The 20,637-nt window shown below is 53.0% G+C and overlaps 1 protein-coding gene across 1 annotated transcript in view; it reads left to right on the top strand.

Annotated features, from left to right (window-relative positions):
• Positions 1-17,978, top strand: part of EXOC6B (exocyst complex component 6B) — a 307,067-nt gene extending 289,089 nt beyond the window's left edge. The window contains exons 21-22 of the mRNA XM_050973380.1: positions 5,980-6,092; positions 13,541-17,978. Of these exons, the coding sequence (XP_050829337.1) occupies positions 5,980-6,092; positions 13,541-13,667 (240 nt within the window). The 3' untranslated portion in view covers positions 13,668-17,978. The remainder of the gene's footprint in view (positions 1-5,979; positions 6,093-13,540) is intronic.
• Positions 17,979-20,637: the final 2,659 nt, after the last annotated feature.

Here is a 20,637-nt window from a genome sequence, read left to right as displayed (position 1 = left end):
AAACTCATCACAAAACCTGGCCAAAACCAGTGGCATCGCTGTCACTCCCGTGGGGATCTGGGTGTCCCCAAAATTCCCACTGGAAGGAAGACCTTGCCCCACCTGGACCCAGCTGTGTGTGCTTGCAGAAGTAAGGACTGAATTCCCTAATTTAGGCTTTTGTTGAAGGAAAGGTTTCGTTCTTTTTGGAATGTTTCCCATCAACCCTGGCACCATCTCATCTGCTGGGATGGTGCTGGCAGAGGAAGGTCCTCTCCCGTCCATCATGGTGGAATCCAAATCCATCCAATCCCACCAAACCCGTCTTGGTGCTCCTCCCTGTCCCTGGGAGGAAATCTGGTGGTGGGCCAGAGGGAAGTTTTTTTCTGGGATGGAATCACAGAACCACCCTGGTTAGGAGGGACCCTGAGGGCTCATCGGGTCCAACCTGCTGTGGGGAATGAATGGATGGAAGGAACCTTTCCCTGTCCATCCCAAAAACCTCCACCAGTGGGGTGTCCATCACATCCACAGCCAAGTTGTCCCTCTGGAAAATGGGTCTCACTCCAAGGAATTTTTTTCTTGTGTGGAGGTCAAACCTTTCCTGTGGCACCTTGGAGCTTTTGCTCCTCATCTTCTCCGTGGGGTTCCTTGTGAAGAGAGATCTTCCTCCTCCTCCTCCTCCTCCTCCTCCTCCTCCTCCTCCTCCTGTAGCCACCCCAAAAGGACAGGAAAACCACGATGAGGGGATGTCTCCTATGTAACCAAATCCTGCCCCTTTTCCTGGGAAAACTGGCACATTCCCATGGGAATTTTGTGCAGGTCCGGAGGTTTTGGGACAATTCCCTGCTGGGGGATGCTGGGCCAGGTGGGGCAGTCACAGCCCCTGGATCCCTGGAAGTGCCCAAGGCCAGGTTGGACACTGGGGGTGGAGTCACCTGGGGCAGTGGGAGGTGACCCTGCCCGTGGGGTTGGATCTGGGTGGGCTTTGAGGTCCCTTCCCACCCAAACCATTCCATGATTCCACGACTGTGACACGGGTGCGAGCGTGCGAACGCCGGTGGTGGCTTAGATCTGGTTCCAGGAGCTCTGGCAGGGCTTGCAAACCGTGTTTGGAGTCAGTTTGGATTCGCATTCCAGTGCTCCTGGCTTGGCCGGGAGGATTCCATCCAGATTCCACGCTGTCGTCAGACAGAACAAACTGTCCCCGCTCTCCTTCCCATCCGGAGGGGGATGAGGAGCCCAAACACGGCCTGGTCTCCTCCTGCAGGCACCTTCCAGCCATCCTCACCCTCTGCTTGAGGCGAGGGGCATGAAAATTTGTCTGCTTGTATGAAAAGGACGTTTTTGAAGAGTTTGAGGTGGTGACGTTGCGAGGGGGGGTGGAAAGGAAGTGGTTTTGAGGTAGAACTGGTGGTTGGATTTGATGATGTGAAAGGTCTTTTCCAGTTTAAATGATTCCATGATTCCATGAAATGGGGTGGGGGGGGAAAGTTCTTCCTAGGGGAACCTGGGACAGGGCTGGGAACTGGCTCCCTTGTTTAATTCTTTCATTCCAACATTTTCTTCTCTTGAATTCTACACTTCAGTTTGAATACAAGCTCGTGTATGTGTATAAAACCAATTTTAGTACTTTTTAATATCTTTTTTTGGCATTTTTTTCAAACCGTCCTCCACTTCTCCGTTTTTATAAAGCTGTACCTGCACCTCTCCCTGCTCCTGCTCAAGGTGTTCCTGGAGCCCCGGGAAGCTGCAGGTCCCCAGCCCTGAGCACATCCGCAGCTTCCCGATCTTATCCCACTCCCACATCGCCGTGGTGAAAGCTCCTCTTAATTTTTCCCTCCTCTTTTTTCCCTTTCCCTCCTCTCCTTTTCCTTCCCCCCCACCCCCCAGTGGATGCGCTGTCGACTTTGATTTATGGCCTTGAAAGGGAGACTCCAGTTTAAAGAATTAATGGTATTTGCATATTTGATTTGGAAACTCCCCCGGCAGACCCGCGGCAGCCCCGCGCCGCCGGCTCTTTTTTTCCCTTTTCCCTTTTTTTCCTTTCCCCTCGGCCCGTTCAGATTTAGCAGCAGAGGTGAAAAGTTGAAGCAGTAAAACCAATAAAACCACATTTATGTGACAGATAAATCGTCTGGAGGCAGCTCTCCCTGAGCCTTCGGGCTTCCTCCTGCAGGACCTCTCCCCTCCGGAGCGCGACCCGCGGCCGGGCCGGCAGCGCCGGCAGCCGGGGCCAAAGGTGCTGGCCCCGGCCGTCCGCGGACCTGCCGAGCCAAAAAAGATGGATGTGGGCAAAGAGTTGGAAAATACACAGCCCATCCGTCACTGTCGGGAGCCACCTGGGGGTGGTCTGGCTCTGCGAGAGCTCCGGGAAGGTCCAGGCTGAGGTGGGAGCGCTGGGAGTCACGGAATCGATGAGGCTGGAAAAGCGCTTGGAGATGGAGTCCAGCCTTTCCTCAGCGCTGCCAAGGCCGATGCTGACCCGTGTCCACAAATGGATCCTTCAAATCCTTCCAGGGATAGGGTCTCCATCAGGTTGGACAGCTCTTTCCATGAGGAATGTCCTGGGATGCCCACCCAGACCCTCCCCTGGGGCCGTTCCCTCTGCTCCTGTCCCTGTTCCCTGGAGCAGAGCCCGACCCCCCGGCTGTCCCCTCCTGGCAGGAGCTGTGCAGAGCCACAAGGTCCCCCTGAGCCTCCTCTGCTCCAGGCTGAGCCCCTGCCCAGCTCCTCAGGGATTCTCCAGCCCCTGCCCAGCTCCCTCAGGGATTCTCCAGCCCCTGCCCAGCTCCCTCAGGGATTCTCCAGCCCCTGCCCAGCTCCCTCAGGGATTCTCCAGCCCCTTCCCAGCTCCCTCAGGGATTCTCCAGCCCCTGCCCAGCTCCCTCAGGGATTCTCCAGCCCCTGCCCAGCTCCCTCAGGGATTCTCCAGCCCCTGCCCAGCTCCCTCAGGGATTCTCCAGCCCCTTCCCAGCTCCTTCAGGGATTCTCCAGCCCTTTCCCAGCTCCGTTCCCTGCCCTGGCCATGCTCCAGCCCCTCAGGGTCTCTCTTGTTGGGAGAGGCCCAAAACTGCCCCAGGATTTGAGGTTGTGGCCTCAGCAGTGCCAGCACAGGGGACAGGCACTGCCCTGGTCCTGCTGCCACCCCAGAGCTGGCACAGCCCAGGTGCCCTTGGCCTCCTTGGCCACCTGGGCACACCTGGGCTCGTGTGGGGCTGCTGTCGACGGTTCTGGGTCACTGGAGTTTCTCTGGCAGTGGCAGCCATTCCCTGGCTCCTGTCCCTCCATCCCTTGTCCCCAGTCCCTCTCCAGCTCTCCTGGAGCCCCTCCAGGCCCTGCCAGGGGCTCTGAGCTCTGCCTGGAGCCTTCCCTTCTCCAGGGGAACATTCCCAGCTCTCCCAGCCTGGCTCCAGAGCAGAGGGGCTCCAGCCCTGGGAGCAGCTCCGTGTCCCTGTGAGCTCCTGCATTGCTCCCAAGCCTCTGCCAGAACAACTCCCAACGTTTTAATTCCATCTCCTCCAAACCACTTCCTAATCCTCACTTTTTTTAATTTCCTTTCTTCCTTCATCCCTTTCCTCCTGGCTCTTTATTCCCCCTCCCCACCAACGGCTACCTGGCCCCTGGATGCTCCGGCCGGCCGCGCACTTTCCATGGCAAGGAACTTGTTCAGGCTTTGTTTGGGATTTGCCCGAGGCACGTTCAGCCTCCCGGGGGCCACCAGCAAGAGGTCTTTGGCGCGTTGTGGGGGTTCCCTTTGAGCCTCTCCAGCCGTGCGACTCCTCCCAGCAGCCGCCAAGCCCCGCGGAAGCGATCTGGCCCCGGCGCTCGGCCTGAAAAGCGCCTGTGAAATCATATTTAAGGTTGTCTCTCTCGAAGGTACCCCCTTGGAAAAACCTCCTGCCAATGATGTTCAGCTCGGGTTTGTAGTTCAACACAAAGGCCCCGCCGGACAAAGCCGAGCGGGACCCGGGCTGGAAAAGCCCTCTTAGGTCCCGGCTAATCCATCCCCCCCGCCAGCCCGGGGGATTGTTCCCGACAGCTTGTTTTCCTTGCCCTGACCTACATAGTCAAAAAGAATCTTGTTGCACATTTTTGTTTTGTATCTGGAGGTCTCGGAGGAGCTAAATCCCCTTCTTGGCGGGGCAGGATGCGTTGTTAAACAGCGCCGGGGCCTCCAGGAGCACCATGGCGACGCGGGGACAATGAGGCCTCTATGGGCCCCGCTGGCCGCCGGACGGGCCCGGCCTCTCCCGGCCCCGGTGGTGGGCACCGGGACGCGCCGAGCGGGCGATGAAGACGTCCACGCGCTTGGCAGGCTGTCCCCAAATAGAGTGGTCACAGCGGCGCTCCAAGACGGGATCTTTGGGAGGGGGGAACGGCAGGAGCTCTTAATTAACCTGCTGGGGCTGGGGCAGAGGTGGAGGCGGCATCCCGGGAATGCCGGGCCGTGCCGCTGCGGGTGGGTGGAGGAGGCGATCCTCGTCGAGGTGAGGAGATCCGCGTGTGGGGAGGGCAGGGGAGAGCCTGGTTTTTAAGGAGAACGAGGGTGGGAATGGTGTGGGAAAAGGGCATTGGACTGTGGGAAGAGGGCATTGGGTGGAGAAGCCAAGTCTCTGTTGAAGGGGGGAGATCTTTATGTGAGCAGGGCGTGGCAGCTCCCGGTTTTTTAAGGAAAATAAGGATAGGAGCAGTATGGGAAGAGGGCATTTAGGGAACCTGGATGGTGCCTTCATGGGTGGGTGGAGAAGCCAAGTCCTCACTGAGATGAGAACATCCACATGTGAGGAGGGCACGGCAGCTCCCGGTTTTTTAAGGAAAGTAAGGATAGGAGCAGTATGGGAAGAGGGCATTTAGGGAACCTGGATGGTGCCTTCATGGTGGGTGGAGAAGCCAAGTCCTCACTGAGTTGAGAACATCCACATGTGAGGAGGGCGCGGCAGCTCCCGGTTTTTTAAGGAAAATAAGGATAGGAGCAGTGTGGGAAGAGGGCATTTAGGGAATTTGGGCACTTAGGGAACATGTCTGAGCTGTGGGTCAGGGATGGGTGTGGAAATGCTGGGTTTGGTTGGATTTGGTGACCTTGGAGGGCTCTTCCACAGGAATAATTCCGTGATGCACAGCGAATTCATGCCCTCATGGGTGGCTGGAGACGCCAGGTCCCCACCGAGGTGAGGAGATCCTCATGTGAGGAGGGCAAGGCAGCTTCTGGCTTTTTAAGGAAAAAAGGATGGGAACAGTGTGGCAAGAGGGCTTTTGGGCAACCTGGGCTGTCTTTTGCCCGTCCCTCACCTGGCTGGGAGGAGCGGGGTCGTTTGTGGACAGGAAGGGCTGCGGGTGGGAATTTTGGCGGCCTGGAGCAGGGACCGTCACGGATGGCCGAGTTAATCCCTTCTCCCTCCCCCGCTGCCAAGGCCTGGTGGTTTCTCTTACCAAAGTCTGGAAAGCACCTGGGACTCCCAGCTCCGGGAGCTGCGCTCACCCGGAATAACCCCCCGAGCTCCTCTGGGCTTTGGAGACACTTCCAGAGCACTTGGAGGGTGCTGGGGTGGGCCCGGGGTGGTGAGAAATCCATGGGGAATGGTTGGAATGACGTGGTTGTTTGGGGACAGAAGTTTGTGGTGACTTTGACCCCGAAAGTTTCCTCCTGCCGTCGCTGAGAGCGTCGGGGCACTGGGGTTGTTTGTCACCCACGCCCTCGAGGTGTCTCCGACCTCAAATCCTCCTCACATCCCCAAAATTAGGGATCACAGAGAAGGAATGCTCAGTGGTTAAATTAATGCAGCCCTGCATCAATCAATGTTAAATATTCCTAAATTAACAATGAAGTTCAATCAAGTTAATGACGAGACCTTATCAGACTAATAATAAATTATTAAAACCTGCATTCATTTTATTTTTTAACGGATAACTCACCTGCCCAGGACCTCTGCCACCTTTGAGGGAAACACCTGCTGCCTTTTCCAGCTTTTCCAAACCCCGTTTGTTTTTCCTTTCCAGCTCCTGGATCTGTTCATCCAGTGGGATTGGTCAACGTATCTGGCCGACTACGGACAGCCCACGTGCAAGTACCTTCGTGTGAACCCCACCACGGCCCTCATCCTGCTGGAAAAGTGAGTGTGGCCCCCAAATCCCGGGAGGATTTCCACCCCCATCGTGCTTTAGCAGCTCTTCCCACCCCTGTGAGCAAAGATCTGGGCCCTGGGTGGACAGAGGGAGCTCAGATGGAAAAATCCCATTTTATCCCTTGACCCGAATCCCACATTACCCAAATCCAAGGGCTTGGCTGCGGGTCCCTCTTTTTATTGGCTCTTGAGCAGAGTTTTCCTCGTTCTTCCAGAAAATTTCACTGTAAAGAGGAACCTCCGGCTCCAAAATCCTTTGAAATGTGCTGGGCTGCAGGCTGGAGTGGCTATCCCGAATTTTTCAGTGTTTGGGCAATGCCATGAACAACTTTTGGTCATGAAGTGGTCGGGCAGTGGTTGGACCACGCAGTTGGAGGTTCCCTTCCACCTGAGAATATTCTATTTTATTCCATTCTTTTTCTGTATTTCTGTATTTCTGTATTTCTGTTTCTTTTCATTTCTACATTTCTATTTTTATTTCTATGTTTTGAATTTTATTTATGTAGTTCTGTTTATATTTATTTCTATATTTCTATATTTATTTCTATTTCTGTATTTTTATTTCTATTTATTTCTATATTGCTATAGTTCTAGATTTATATTTCTATATATTTCTTTTAAAATTTATTTCTATTTCTATATTTTTTCTACATTTCTATAGTTCTGTTTATTTCCATATTTATTTCTATTTCTGTATTTTTCTTTCTGTATTTCTGTATTTCTATATTTCTATATTTCTATACTTTTATTTCTTTATATTTCTACAGTTCTATTTATTTCCATTTTCATTTCTATTTCTGTATTTTATTTCTATTTCTATATTTTATTTCTATTTTATTTCTATATTTTATTTTCTATTTATTTCTGGTTTTGTATTTTTATCTCTATTTCTGTATTTTCTCATTTCTATATTTCCATATTTCTATATATGTATATTTCTAAATTTCTATATTCCTATATTTCTATATTTTATGTTTCTATATTTCTAAATTCCTGTATTCCTATATTTCTGTATTTCTGTATTTCTGTATTCCTATATTTCTATATCTTTATGTTTCCATATTTCCATATTTCTATATTTCTGTATTCTATACTCCTATATTTCTATATTCCTATATTTTTATATTCCTTTATTTCTATATTTCTATATTTCTGTATTTCTATATTTCTGTATTTCTATATTCCTATATTTCTATATTCCTTTATTTCTATATTTCTATATTTCTATATTTCTGTATTTCTACGTTTCTATATTTCTTTATTTCTATATTTCTATACTCCTATATTTCTATATTCCTATATTTTTATATTCCTTTATTTCTATATTTCTATATTTCTATATTTCTGTATTTCTATAGTCCTATATTTCTATATTCCTTTATTTCTATATTTCTATATTTCTATATTTCTATATTTCTGTATTTCTATAGTCCTATATTTCTATATTCCTTTATTTCTATATTTATTTCTATATTTCTGTATTTCTGTATTTCTATAGTCCTATATTTCTATATGTTATATTCCTATATTTCTATATTTCCATATTTCTATTTATTTCTATTTCTAGATTTTTATCTCCATTTCTTTCCGTTCCTATTTTTTTCTATTTCTACACTTTTATTTCCATGTCTCTCTCGTCTCCCTCTCTCCCGTTCCCGTTTCTCCCGCCTCCCTCCCGCGGGGTTCCCGGCGAGCCCCGATCCCGGTTCCGTGGGGCCGCAGGAGCCTCCGGGGCCCCCTCAGTCCATCCTTTGAGGGCCGTCGTTCTCATGCTCCGCACGGCTCCATCCCAAACCCTGGAGCGGTGCCGGGAACAGCGCCCGGGGCTCCGGGGTGGCTCCCGGGGGGCTCTGCCAGTCCCGGGAACGCTGCGGGATTGGCCTCGGGAAAAGCGGGATTTGCTTTGCCTGTCACCCCTGCCCGTGGTGGGTCTCCCAGATGATCTCGGCTGGTCCAGCTCCAAGCTGGCTTGGGAAGGATCCACTCTGCTCCTGCTCCCGGCAGACCTCCCAGGTCGTTTTCCAGCTGGTGGGACAGAGAACGAGCCAAAAAGTGGGAATTTAGCGTTTTCCGAGCGGCTCCTGGCACGGGCGCTGCAGCGCTGGGTCCTGCACGAGCACAGGGCAGGAGGGGATCCTCGTGGAATCATGGAATGGTTTGGGTGGGAAAGGGACCTCAAAGCCCATCCAGTTCCATGGGCAGGATGCCTCCCACTATCCCAGGCTCTTCCAAGCCCTGTCCAACCTGGCCTTAGACACTTCCTGGGATCCTGGGGCCTTGAATGTTCTTCTGGAAATGTGGCCCCAACCCTAAACTCGTCACCTCCTCCTCGAGGAGAAGGAGAAACCCCAGATCACCTCAAACTGCCCCAAATGCTCTGATTCCATGGTTAATCCAACCCCAGCTGCATCCCAGGAAGCGCCCAAGGCCAGGTTGGACGGGGCTTGGAGCACCCTGGGACGGTGGCTCCCAAGGGGGTGGCACTGGATGGGCTTTAAAGATCCCGTCCAACCCGAATCATTCCCTGGATCTCTGATCCTGTGAGCGACCTTGGGGTGTTTGTGAACTCGGGGGTTCCCTCTGTGCCGTCGTGGTCCAGCTCCTCTCCACCAGAGGAGAAGGACGGATGTCACAGCAGCTCAGGACACCCCGAGGGCACCGCTGAGGGAAACGGGGACTAAACGGGGTTTTGAAGGACTTTCACACCTCGTGGTGTTGTGTTTACACTGGTGTTTCATGGTTTGTGTCACCCCTGGGTTACTGGGGGCCGTGGGTGTGGAAATGCTGGGGGTGGTTGGATTTGGTGACCTGGGAGGGCTCTTCCAGCCGGGATAATTCTGTGACACACAGAGAATTGGTGGCCCAGCGTCTGTGGTGGGAAAATGAGAGGTTTATTCAGAGCCAACAGCAAACTGATAAAATCAAGGGACGCCCAAAATCTGGGAGTTTGGCCATGCAGCATCTGGGAGAGCCGGGGAATTGAGGCAGGCAGTGAGCTGGGATGGTGGCAGAGGCTGGGAAGGCGGTGGGACAGCAGGAGAGCAGCTCCACACTCAGTGGCGTTAAAATGTCACCAAAGCCCAGCCTGGCTCATTTCATAGAGTCATAAAATCCTGGAATGGTTTGGGTTACAAGGAACCTTAAGGATCATCCTGTTCCCACCCCATCCATGAGCAGGGACACCTCCCACTGTCCCAGGTGGATCCAAGCCCCAGTGTCCAACCTGGCCTTGGGCATTCCCAGGGATCCAGGGGCAGCCCCAGCTGCTCTGGGAATTCCAGCCCAGCCCCTGCCCACCCTCCCAGCCAGCAATTCCTTGCCCAGATCCCAGCCCAATCTCCCCTTTCCCAGTGGCAGCCATTCCCTGGCTCCTGTCCCTCTGTCCCTTGTCCCCAGCCCCTCTCCAGCTCTCCTGGAGCCCCTCCAGGCCCTGCCAGGGGCTCTGAGCTCTGCCTGGAGCCTTCCCTTCTCCAGGGGAACATTCCCAGCTCTCCCAGAGCAGAGGCGCTCCAGAATCCTGGAATGGCTTGGGTTGGAAGGAACCTTAAGGATCATCCCATTCCCACTCCCATCCATGGCAGGGCCACCTCCCCCTGTCCCAGGCGGATCCAAGCCCCAGTGCCCACCCTGGCCTTGGTCACTCTCAGGGATCCCCTCGGAGGGGTCTCTGTCCATCCCCCACGAGCTCTCCCGAGGCTCCTCACTCCAGGCACACCCGCTGCCTCCCATCCCGCCGGGAATCCCGGGGGGAATTCTGAGCGGGGCCGGCTCAGCCTGTAACCTGTTCTCCTGGTTATCTCTGTCCCTTATCACCCCGGTGTCTCTGTCTCTCCCAGGATATCCCGGGTGTAAGTATGCGCTCGCTCGGGCTTTCACCCTCACCTGGCAGGGCCCCGATTGTCCGCTCTCAATGGAGCCCGAAACGCTGGAAATGCAAAGTGCCTCTGGAGCGGGGCCCTGCGCAACCCGATCCTCCCAAATGCACTAATTAGAGCTAAAAGAGGAGCTTTTACCCCGCTGCTTTCTTCCCCTCCCGGATTAATTGAGACAAAGCTCGGCTCTCTCCGAGGTGGTGTTTGTTGACAGGGGTGGGGACAGCGCCGAGCTCGCCTTTCCCTTCCTTTCACTCCTAATCCTGGGACCGGCTTCCAAACCCGCGGTTATCCCAAAGCTCTGCTAGGAGAAATAAAACTGGGGAGCTGCACGGCCCGTCCTGAATCCTGCAGGATTTTGTGTCCTCTAGGCAGCTTAATTAATGAATAATATTTAATGTCTCAGTGCTTGCACCTTCCCGTGGTGCCTGGAAATTCCAGCAGCTCCCAGACTTCACCAAATCCACCTCTCTGGGTTTGTTAATGGTGCTCCCAGTTATCCCAAGGCTCTGCTCGGAGAAATAAAACTGGGAATCTCCTCAGCCCATCCTGAATCCTGCAGGATTTTGTGTCCTGTAGGCAGCTTAATTAATGAATAATATTTAATGTCTCAGTGCTTGCACCTTCACGTGGTGTCTGGAAATTCCAGCAGCTCCCAGACTTCATCAAATCCACCTCTGTGGGTTTTGTTAATGGTGCTCCCAGTTATCCCAAGGCTCTACTCTGAGAAATAAAACTGGGAATCTCCTCAACCCGTCCCGAATCCTGCAGGATTTTGTGTCCTCTAGGCAGCTTAATTAATTAATAATATTTAATGTCTCAGTGCTTGCACCTTCACGTGGAAATTCCAGCAGCTCCCAGACTTCACTAGATCCACCTCTGTGGGTTTTGTTAATGGTGCTCCCACGTATCCCAGAGCTCATCTCAGGGAAAAAAACCCCATGGATCTGCACAGCCCAACCCAAATCCTGCAGGATTTTATGTCCATATCTTAATTAATTATTTACAGTTAATAGCTCAGTGCTTGCACCTTCACGTGGTGTCTGGAAATTCCAACAGCTCCCAGACTTCACTAGATCCACCTTTGTGGGTTTGTTAATGGTGCTCCCACGTATCCCAGAGCTCATCTCAGGGAAAAAAACCCCCATGGATCTGCACAGCCCATCCTGAATCCTGCAGGATTTTATGTCCATATCTTAATTATTTATTAATAGCTCAGTACTTGCACCTTCACGTGGTGCCTGGAGACCCTGGCAGCTCCCAGATGCTCCCAGACTTTTCCAGATCCACCTCTCTGGGTTTGTTAATGGTGATCCCAGTTATCCCAAGGCTCTGCTTGGAGAAATAAAACTGGGAATCTCCACAGCCCATCCCAAATCTGCAGGATTCTGTGTCCTGTAGGCAGCTTAATTAATTAATTAATAATAGCTAATAGCTCAGTGTTTGCACCTTCACGTGGTGTCTGGAAACTCCAGATCCACCTCTGTGGGTTTGTCTGGGGATCAGCTGCAATCCCTTTCCATCCCCATCCAAAGGTTTATCCATCCAGCTCCTTCCCAGTCATCCCAACGCACCCCAGGGTTTTCTCACATGGAATGTGTGCTGCTTCCAGAACATTCCATGGACCGGAGCAGGTCCCACGGGGTGGGAGATGGCCCCAAAGGTGCCAGGATGGAAAAGCTCCAAATTCCCGGGGTGTGGAAGGGCTGGGAAGAGCTTTCCAAAGGCACAGATCAACTTCCAGCAGTTCTGATGTCCCTCTGGAACCCAGGAGAGCTCCCTGGGGAAGGGCTTGGAGACCTCCTGGAGCTGTTTGGAGCTCCGGGGGAGGATAATTATCCCCAAATCCATGATAGCAGGGCCTGGGCGACTCCAACCTGCACTTCCCGCTGGAGCAATCGCTCCCAGGTTCTCCTGGAGGAGCAGCTGCCAGCCTGCTGCAGCTGAGAAACAGGGAAAACCAAACAAATCCCAGTTTTTGGTGACTGGAAGTGCTCCAGGCTCTCCTGTTCCCGTTGGGAGAGCAGCTCCGTCTCTGGTAACCCCAGCAAATTCCCATTTGGGATAAAGCTGTTATCCTGGATTGCAGTTCCAAGCCTGGTGTTCTTGGGAACATTTCAGATTCCCTGTGGCTCTTTCTGGGAGATGGAAGCCTGGAAAACCTTGGATGTTTGTGTTCCAGAAGGCTGGAGAGGTTGGGGCTGTGCTCAGTTGACTCCAGACCCTCAGGGCGATCCAGTGCCAGCTTCCCAGGGATCATCAGCACCAAGTCCTTGTCACTTCCCACTGCCAAAAACTGGGATTATGGGATGCATCCAAAGCCCTCAGTCTCTGCCAGATCTGATTTACCCAGAAAATCTTTCACAAATTGGGATGATTTGGAAGAGCCCAGCCCCAGCAGGTTGGATTTTGGGAGGTTTTGCTTTCAGGAGCTGCTGGAAGGTTGATCCTGGTGGGATTTTTTTCCCTTCCCAGCACCCTTGGGAAGTGTCCCAAGGCCTGTTCCCCCCAAAATATGGATCTGGGAATGCAGGAGTGCATGAACCCCCCCCCAGCTTTGCCCCCATCCCACCTCCTGCTCTGCTGGGCTCTGGATTTATGGAGACCTCCTGGAGACACCGTGCTCCTTCCACACAGCTGGATTCCTCCCTGGAATGGGAATTACTCCATGTTATATTTAATATAAATTATATACATTTATATAATTTATATTTTTTTATTCATCGGGGAAAAACGGGGTCGTGGACGGTGCCCCTGCCCACGGCAGGGGCTTGGAAATGGATGGGGTTTAAGGTCCCTTCCAACCCAAACATTCCGTGTTTCCTCGGAATATTTCACAAAATTGAAACTCACAACTCCAGACCTTCCCAGCCTCCCCTACAGCTGCATCTCGTGCATGCAAGTTTTAAGTAAAAAGCCTTAATTCTGTGGATTCTGTGCTGATTTTTTATATTTCCTCCTCAAATTCCGTCACCGCCACTGAAGGTGATGTGGGGAGGGAGAAATCCCTGTTTGGAAGAGGGATCCGAATGCAGGATTTAGGATTTCCTGCATTTGGGAATTAGGGAGAGACCCCAAAGTGACGTTGGTTTGGATTAGAGGGGTTTAAAGCAAAAACTCCTGAAAATTAAAAAAAAACCAATGGTGTAGAGGCTTGGAATTCCATGTGCTCCTCTCACATGGAAAACAGTGTTTTCCCAAAATTCTGGAAAAATGAGCGGGAATTGGGTAGACCCCAAAGTGGCGTTGAATAGGATGAAAAATGCCCCAAAAATTGGTGTAGAGGCTGGAAATTTTGTGTCCTCCTCTCAGACCACTGGACATTCCCAATCCCTGTTCCATAACCTGTCTGTGCTCCGTGCAGGATGCGGGACACCAGCAGGAAAACAACGTTTTCGCCCAATTCCAGAAACATGATCGGGAATTGGGGAGACCCCAAAGTGGCATGGATTGTGATGAAAAATGCCCCAAAAATTGGTGTAGAGGCTGGAAATTTTGTGTCCTCCTCTCAGATCACTGGACATTCCCAATCCCTGTTCCCTAACCTGTCTGTGCTCCGTGCAGGATGCGGGACACCAGCAGGAAAAACAACGTTTTCGCCCAATTCCGGAAAAACGAGCGGGACAAGCAGAAGTTGATCGACACCGTGGCCAAGCAGCTGCGCGGCCTCATCAACAGCCACCACTCCTGAGGAGCTCGGGATCTCCTTCCCGCAGCCTGGACTTCGGGAATCTCGTTGGGAGAGAAGATTTGTATTTTTTTATTCGCCTGGAAAGTCTCCGCGGAGCCTCCCCCCGACGGCAAAACGCTCCCGGTGGAACAATCCTGGGAAAAGAGGTGGTGGCAGGAGTCTCCTGGATCAGCTCCTATTTTCAGGGGTTTAGGAAGTGATGGGAATTCTTGGAGCCTGGGAGAAGTTCACACCCGGACTGGGTTGTTTGTTCTTTGTTTTGGTCAAAGCCAAATTGAAGGGATCATCCTGCCTTCCTTTTGTTAATTTATTCCCTTGGAAAACTGAGAAGTCTGGGAAGAGCCGTGGGCTCTCTGGGCAGAGGGAAGAGGGTCACCCTGAGTGTGTCCTGTGGTTTGGATTTAGGTAGGAAAAAGGGATTTCCCAGGGTTTTTTCCTCCACTTTTCCCTCTCCCCAGGCTGATTTCCACGCTCACCTGCAAATCCCTGGAATCGCGACCCTTTCCCGCATGTCCGTCACCATCCCTGAGCTCCACTCTGGGACCTGCCAGGGGCTGTGGGATCATGGAGAAGGGTTTGGAGCAGCCTCCTCGATCAGATTTGGGAAAAAACAGCTGAAGGATAATCTGGGAATGTGTCCTGTGGCAGTGGTGTGGGGCTGGGATGCTGCTGGACACACCCATGGATAGGGAAAGGGAAGGGATGGATCCTCACAGGGATGAGGGGAAGGCACACTGGGATCTCCTGGTGTCCAGGAGGGATTTTCCCCTCTCTTTTCCAGGCTGGTATCCCATCCTCCCTCTCCTCCTGATGGCTCCATGGGGAAAACTTCCCTGGGAAGTTCTGGAGCTGGACCAGTGGGAATCTCCTGGACACACCCACGGATGGGGAGCAGGAAGGGATGGGTGCTCCACAGGGATAGAAGGAAGGCACTCTGGGATGTCCCAGTGTCCAAGAAGGACAGATTCCCAGAGTGGGAAGGATTTTCCTTCTCTTTTCCATGCTGGTGTCCCATCCTCCCTCTCCTCCTGATGGCTCCATGGGGAAAACTTCCCTGGGAAGTTTTGGAGCTGGACCAGGGGGAATCTCCTGGAGCGGTGGGAGATTCCCCCTGGAGCAGCGCTGCTCCAAAGTGCCTGTGGATAAAATTCCCCCTGTCCTGAAGGTCCCCAAAAATCCTCTGCTCAAACCAGGCGGCCACCAACAGGATTTAATCCCAGGATTCCACTTCCAGAGGGGGATTTTGGCCCTTCTCATCTTGTCACCCTTTTGCCTCTAATTCCTCCCGTTATCCAGCCGCGTTCCCAAACCCTCAAAGGGAATTCCAGTCTCCCTGGGGGTTGTTGCAGCCCTGAGCTGTTCCTGTGCCCATTCCCAACCCTCTGGATGCACCAATCCAGGGTTTTGCCTTCCCACCTCGCTCCTCAGCAATACTTTGGGGTTGGTTTTCATTTGGAGAAGGTTCCTTTGGCTCGATCCCAGAATTAAACGGGAACACGGTCAGGAATGACCCCCTGGAGCTCTCGGGCTGTCCCAGCCATCTCCAGCTACAGGGACCAAGGGATTGCTTTCATTACTGAGAGGGAAAATTTGTAATTCCTTGGATTTGGAGAGGGATCGGGGGATCCCTGTGGACTCCTCCTGGAGGGATATGGAAGAGGAATGACGGGAAAAGCAGCAGGTGAAGGAAAGTTGGAGTCAGCGTGGCCAGAAAGGGATCAGCTTTGGAGACACCTCTGGAAACGACCCAGAGGGACAAGGGGTGGGAATTCTGGGAGTGGGATGGAGAGGGAGCAGAAACCCCGGGACACAGGGAGGGGATTTTGTGCTGCCATCCTGAAATTCCATCTTCCCCTCCTGTATTGCACTCCACGAGGTATTCCCACAAAAATTCCCCAACACAGCCTCATTCCAGGTGCTCCAGGCAGCTCCCATCCTTCCCAAATCCACTCTGGGTCCCCTTCCTGCCTCCCTGAGCTGTAATTCCAGGAGCAGCAACCTGGGATGGGTTTCCTCGCTCCTTCAGGGGTTTTTTGGGAAAAACCAGGATTGGGATCCTCCAAACCGGCTCCTGGCACTCGGGATTTGCTGCTGGAAAAGTCAAATCCGGCCAAGGGAGAGATTCTGGGAGTTCCTGATCTCGGGAGGTCAAGAGCCGGAACCGCAAGTCAGAGCCCGGGATGAAAAATGGGATTTTGGGACTCTGGTCCCAATTAACTTTTTGTTCCGAGAGATGTTCCATCACTTCCAAACAAAATTAATCTTTTAAACAGATTGCTCCCAAAAAAAAGAGCCCTGGAAGACGTCCCAAATCCCCTCTCCGTCTCTTCCCAATGATGGGTGTCCTCCGACACGGATGGAATTGCTTAGGAGGGAAAAGTGGCTGCAGGGAATTTAGCAGGGGGGTGGGGAACAGGGGCAGGACCCAAATCCCAGATTTCCAGCTTCCAGGATAAACAATGCTGCTCTCACACCTCGCTCCACATCCACGGAGCGTTCCTTAGCGGATTCCCTTTTTTAAGAAAAGAAAATTGGATTATCCTGCAATTTTTCCCGGCTCCAGCAAATACATTCCAGCAGCAGTGGGGAAAAAATTATATTTAAATTCAAATTTGTCTTTCCAAGGAGCTTCTTTCCTTCTTCAGGAGCTGTCAGGCATTCCAGGAGTTGGGAATTATCCCATACGATGTATCCAAAGTGGGGATTTGCAGCCCAACCCATCCATGGGATGTTCTCCCTGAGCCACCAGCGCCTGGGAGGTGGGAAAGGAGGCGTTTTCCTGGGATTTTTTGGGTATTCCTGGGGCTGGAGTTCAAGCCAGATCCTCCCAGTGGTTTTTGCACTTAGTTCCAGATCCAATCCCAGCTCCCGCTGGGATGGGGACGGGAGGAGTTGGGATGATGCTGGTTTGGGGCTGTTTTCTCCCGGATTGGGGAAGGTGGAATTTTGGAATTTTGGAGCTGTGGGAAGGGCCGTGGCGGCCCCAAATTCCTTGGAAGTGAGGCTGGGACGCAGCTGGGGCTGCTCTGGGGGCATCGCTGCTGCCACATCCCTCGGGCCGAAGTTTTGGGATCAAATTCCAACCGGAATCCAAGTCCCAGGCAGAGATTCCTCACCCTTGGGTGTCTCCTGCCTCCGCTGGGCTTTTCCCGGTAGTTCTGGGTTGGGTTTGGTGCTTTTTGGGGCCTTGGAGGGGACTGGAGCATCCAAACACCGTCCCACGCTCCGGTTGGATTCGTGTCCCATCCCTGGATCCCGCAGGATTTTTGGGATCTCTGTCCCGTTTTTCCTACAGCTCCTCAGGGCTGGAGACCCCTCCTATCCCCCCTGGCACAATTCCATGCTTATCCCACTGCCGGCATCTCCAAGGGAACACAAATCCCATAAATCCCATCCCAAGTGACTCCAGGATGATCCCAGCTCTGCTGTCCACTGGGAATGCCGTGGATCGGCGGGAAGTGACCCGAACATGCTGGGATTGGCTGGGATTCACCCCAAAAATTCCAGGGTGGAGGGGGGGAGCTCGGGCGGGGCTGGCTTCACCCCAAAGCTGCTGCTCCAGCCCTTCTTGCCCCCAGAGCTGGATTTGGGAAGCTTTTCCCAGAGCTGGGATCCATCCCCACCTGCAGCTTCCCAAAAATTCCATGGGCAGCTCTGGAATCCTGTCCTATCCAAGCTTCTCCCTGCCTTGGCTCATCCCTCAGATTCTGTTTTGCCAGGAAAACTCCCCACACTCCCATCCCATCCCATCCCATCCCATCCCATCCCATCCCATCCCATCCCATCCCATCCCATCCCATCCCATCCCATCCCATCCCATCCCATCCCATGGATCCCATCCCATCCCATCCCATCCCATCCCATGGATCCCATCCCATCCCATCCCATCCCATCCCATCCCATCCCATCCCATCCCATCCCATGGATCCCATCCCATGGATCCCATCCCATCCCATCCCTGTCCGTCGGCTGCCGGGGTTGCTTTTTCCCGTTGATTTTGGGGTGGAAGGACCTGATTTTGGGAACGGAAGTGGTGAAAACAGCTTTTTTTGCACAAGTCGTTGCACAATAAGGGGAAAATTTAGCAAATTAGGTTTAACTCTAAAGGGAATTTTGTTGTTGGTTTGTTTTGTTGGTTTTTTTTTTCCTTAAAACTCGCTAGCAGAGCTACTGATTCCAAGAGGAAGAAGAGCTGGAATGGTTGGAGAAGGGACTGCATGGTTTACAGGTTCAGTTCTGTTAGAAGTTAGCATGTTGGACATTTATCCCGGTGTAATTCCAATTAAACAAATACAGCATTTAACTGTTTCATTGACGCCTCCTCTGGCTCTGTGCATCCCCGGGGGAAAACCCGATCCCTGAATCCCACAAAGGATAAAATTCCACATCCCCTTTGCACACCTGGCTGCTGGCACACCCAGGTTTATGGGGGATCCAGGGCAAGAAAATCCCGGGATGAGCGTTGGATTCCAGCTCCCCTCGTCGCCCTGAGCAGAATCCAAGTTTTGCCCAAATCTGGGGGATTTTAACTGGTTTCTATCCAAAAATTCCTCCCTGGGAAGGCGGGGAGGGGCTGGGATGGAATTCCCAGATTTGCTGTGGCTGCCCCTGGATCCCTGGCGGTGCCCAAGGCCAGGTTGGATCCACCTGGGGCTTGGATCCACCTGGAATAGTGGGAATTGTCCCTCCCCGTGGAACTGGTTGGGATTTAAGGTCCCTTTTCCACCCAAACCGCTCCAGGATTCTGGAGATGGGGAGATTCCATGGGATGGCTCGAGCAGATGGTGTGGGGTTTGTGCACCGTGAAGGATTTGGGGAATGTCCATGGGATGGCAAAGATTCCTGGATGGCTTGGAGTCCATGAATTCCTCCAAATCCCTTTCCTCAGCCCTTTATCCCTGCTGGTTTCTGGCAGATCCTGAGGTGGGAATTCCAAGTGTTAATTTGGAGCAGTGGGAAGGAAAACATTCCCTGGAGTTGTTGGTGACTCCACCTCTGCCAGGGGCCTTTCCCTGCAGGAGAGGGGAAAAGGAGGGTGGGAATCTGGGAAAATCCTGGATTTAACCAGGATATTCCTGAACATTTCCTGGTAATGGAAAAAAAGGGGAAAACTCCATCTCCTCCCACGGCAGGTCCAGGAAGGACCCAAAAATCCAGGAAACCCCCCAGTGCCTGGGTTGAGGACCTTTGTGTCACCCCCATCCCTTTTCCTGGTGAATTTTGGGATGCTCCAGGTGGGAGATGGAGATGTGGGGATAGGACGTGGTCCGACACGGTGGGACCTCAGTGGGAGATGGTGGGAAGGGATCTCAGATCATCCTGGATCAGTGGATCCTGGACCTTCCTGGATCAGGAGATCTCAGATCATCCTGGATCAGTGGATCCCATGCCTTCATGGATCGGTGGCTCTTGGATCATCCTGGATTAGTTGATCCTGGACCTTCCTGGATCAGAGGATCTCAGATCACTGTGGATCAATGGATTTTAGACCTTCCTGGGTGAATGGATGCCAGATCATCCTGGGTGAATGGATCCCAGGTCATCCTGGATCTGTGGATCTTGGATCATCCTGGATCAGTGGATTCTGGATCATCCTGGATCAATGGATCTCAGACTGTCCTGGGTGAATGGATCCTGGATCATCATGGGTCAGTGGATCCCAGATCATCCCGGATTAATGGATCCCAGATCATTCTGGGTGAATGGATCCCAGATCATCCTGGATCTGTGGATCTTGGATCATCCTGGACCAGGGAGTGCAGCCCGGGTGGGTTTCGGGGCACGGATCTGGGGAGCTGCAGTGGCACCGATGTCACCCTGGCTGTGGCTGGGCCCTGAATCAGTGCCCGGAGCGGGGCCCATCCTCAGATGCCCAGGGTTGGCTCTGCCACCAGCGCTGTCACCCCTCGTGTCCCCTCCTTGGGACACCCCAGCCCGGCCCCGAGCCGCCGTTCCAGCCCCAGGGATGCGTTGCCAGCCCAGTTTTCATGAAGTCATTGAATATCCTGGTGGGAATGGACCCACAGGGATCACTCAGCCCTGCTCCCGGCCCTGCCCAGGACACCCAAACCCCCCCAGGAGCCGCCCCAAGCAGGCAGGTTCTCCTTTCTCCTTTCTCCTTTCTCCTTTTCCTTTTCCTTTCCTTTCTTTTCTTTTTCCTTTCCTCCTGGTTTTCCCCAGTCCAGGCGAGACAAACGTTTTCCAGCAGCTGCTCCCGCGCGTTCCTTTCCGGCTGCCTCGGTCCCCTCGTGCCCTGACCTCGGTTCACCTCCTCTCCTCCTTCCCGCTGGGATCAGCTGAGGCTGAGGGAGGGGGAGCTGCCAGGTGAGTCTGACTCCTCCAGGTGGGATTTGCCTTCTCCAGGGAGCCCCGGGAATGTGGCAGGAGAAGGTTTGGGATGTCGGGAGATGCCCTCACCCACCTGTGGGGTGGCTTTCCCATGGTGTCCCACAGGCAGGGATGGGTGGGATCTTGGCAAGGAATTGCTGGCTGGGAGGGTGGGCAGGGGCTGGGCTGGAATTCCCAGATTTGCTGTGGCTGCCCCTGGATCCCTGGCAGTGCCAAGGCCAGGTTGGACATTGAGGCTTGGATCCACCTGGTCTCATGGAAAGTGTCCCTGCCCGTGGATGGGGTGGAATGAGATGGAATTTAAGCTCCTTTCCAAACCATTCTGTAATTCCATGGTTTCTTCTGCCGTGGCTCCGAAAACACCTGCAGTGGAAGGGATGGGCAGGTGGCCTCTGGAGCGGGACCACCGGGGCTCCCAGGAGCGAGGAGTGTGAGGGAAAGGTGGCAGCAGGAAGCTGATAAGCCCCAGCTGTCACCACTTGCCCGCAGAACCCGGGAGAAGGAGGCTGTGGGAGCAGATCCGAGATAGGCTGGCCCGCGATAAGGAGCGAGATAAGGCCGAGATAAGGCAGGGAGGGCTGGCCGGGGTCCAGGAGGAACCAGCACGGAGCGTGACGTGCAG

This window comes from Serinus canaria, chromosome 4 (genome assembly GCF_022539315.1).
Source record: "Serinus canaria isolate serCan28SL12 chromosome 4, serCan2020, whole genome shotgun sequence".
Taxonomy (NCBI): domain Eukaryota; kingdom Metazoa; phylum Chordata; class Aves; order Passeriformes; family Fringillidae; genus Serinus; species Serinus canaria.
Note: the sequence above shows the minus strand (reverse complement) of the source record. Positions and strands in the feature narration are given on the sequence as shown.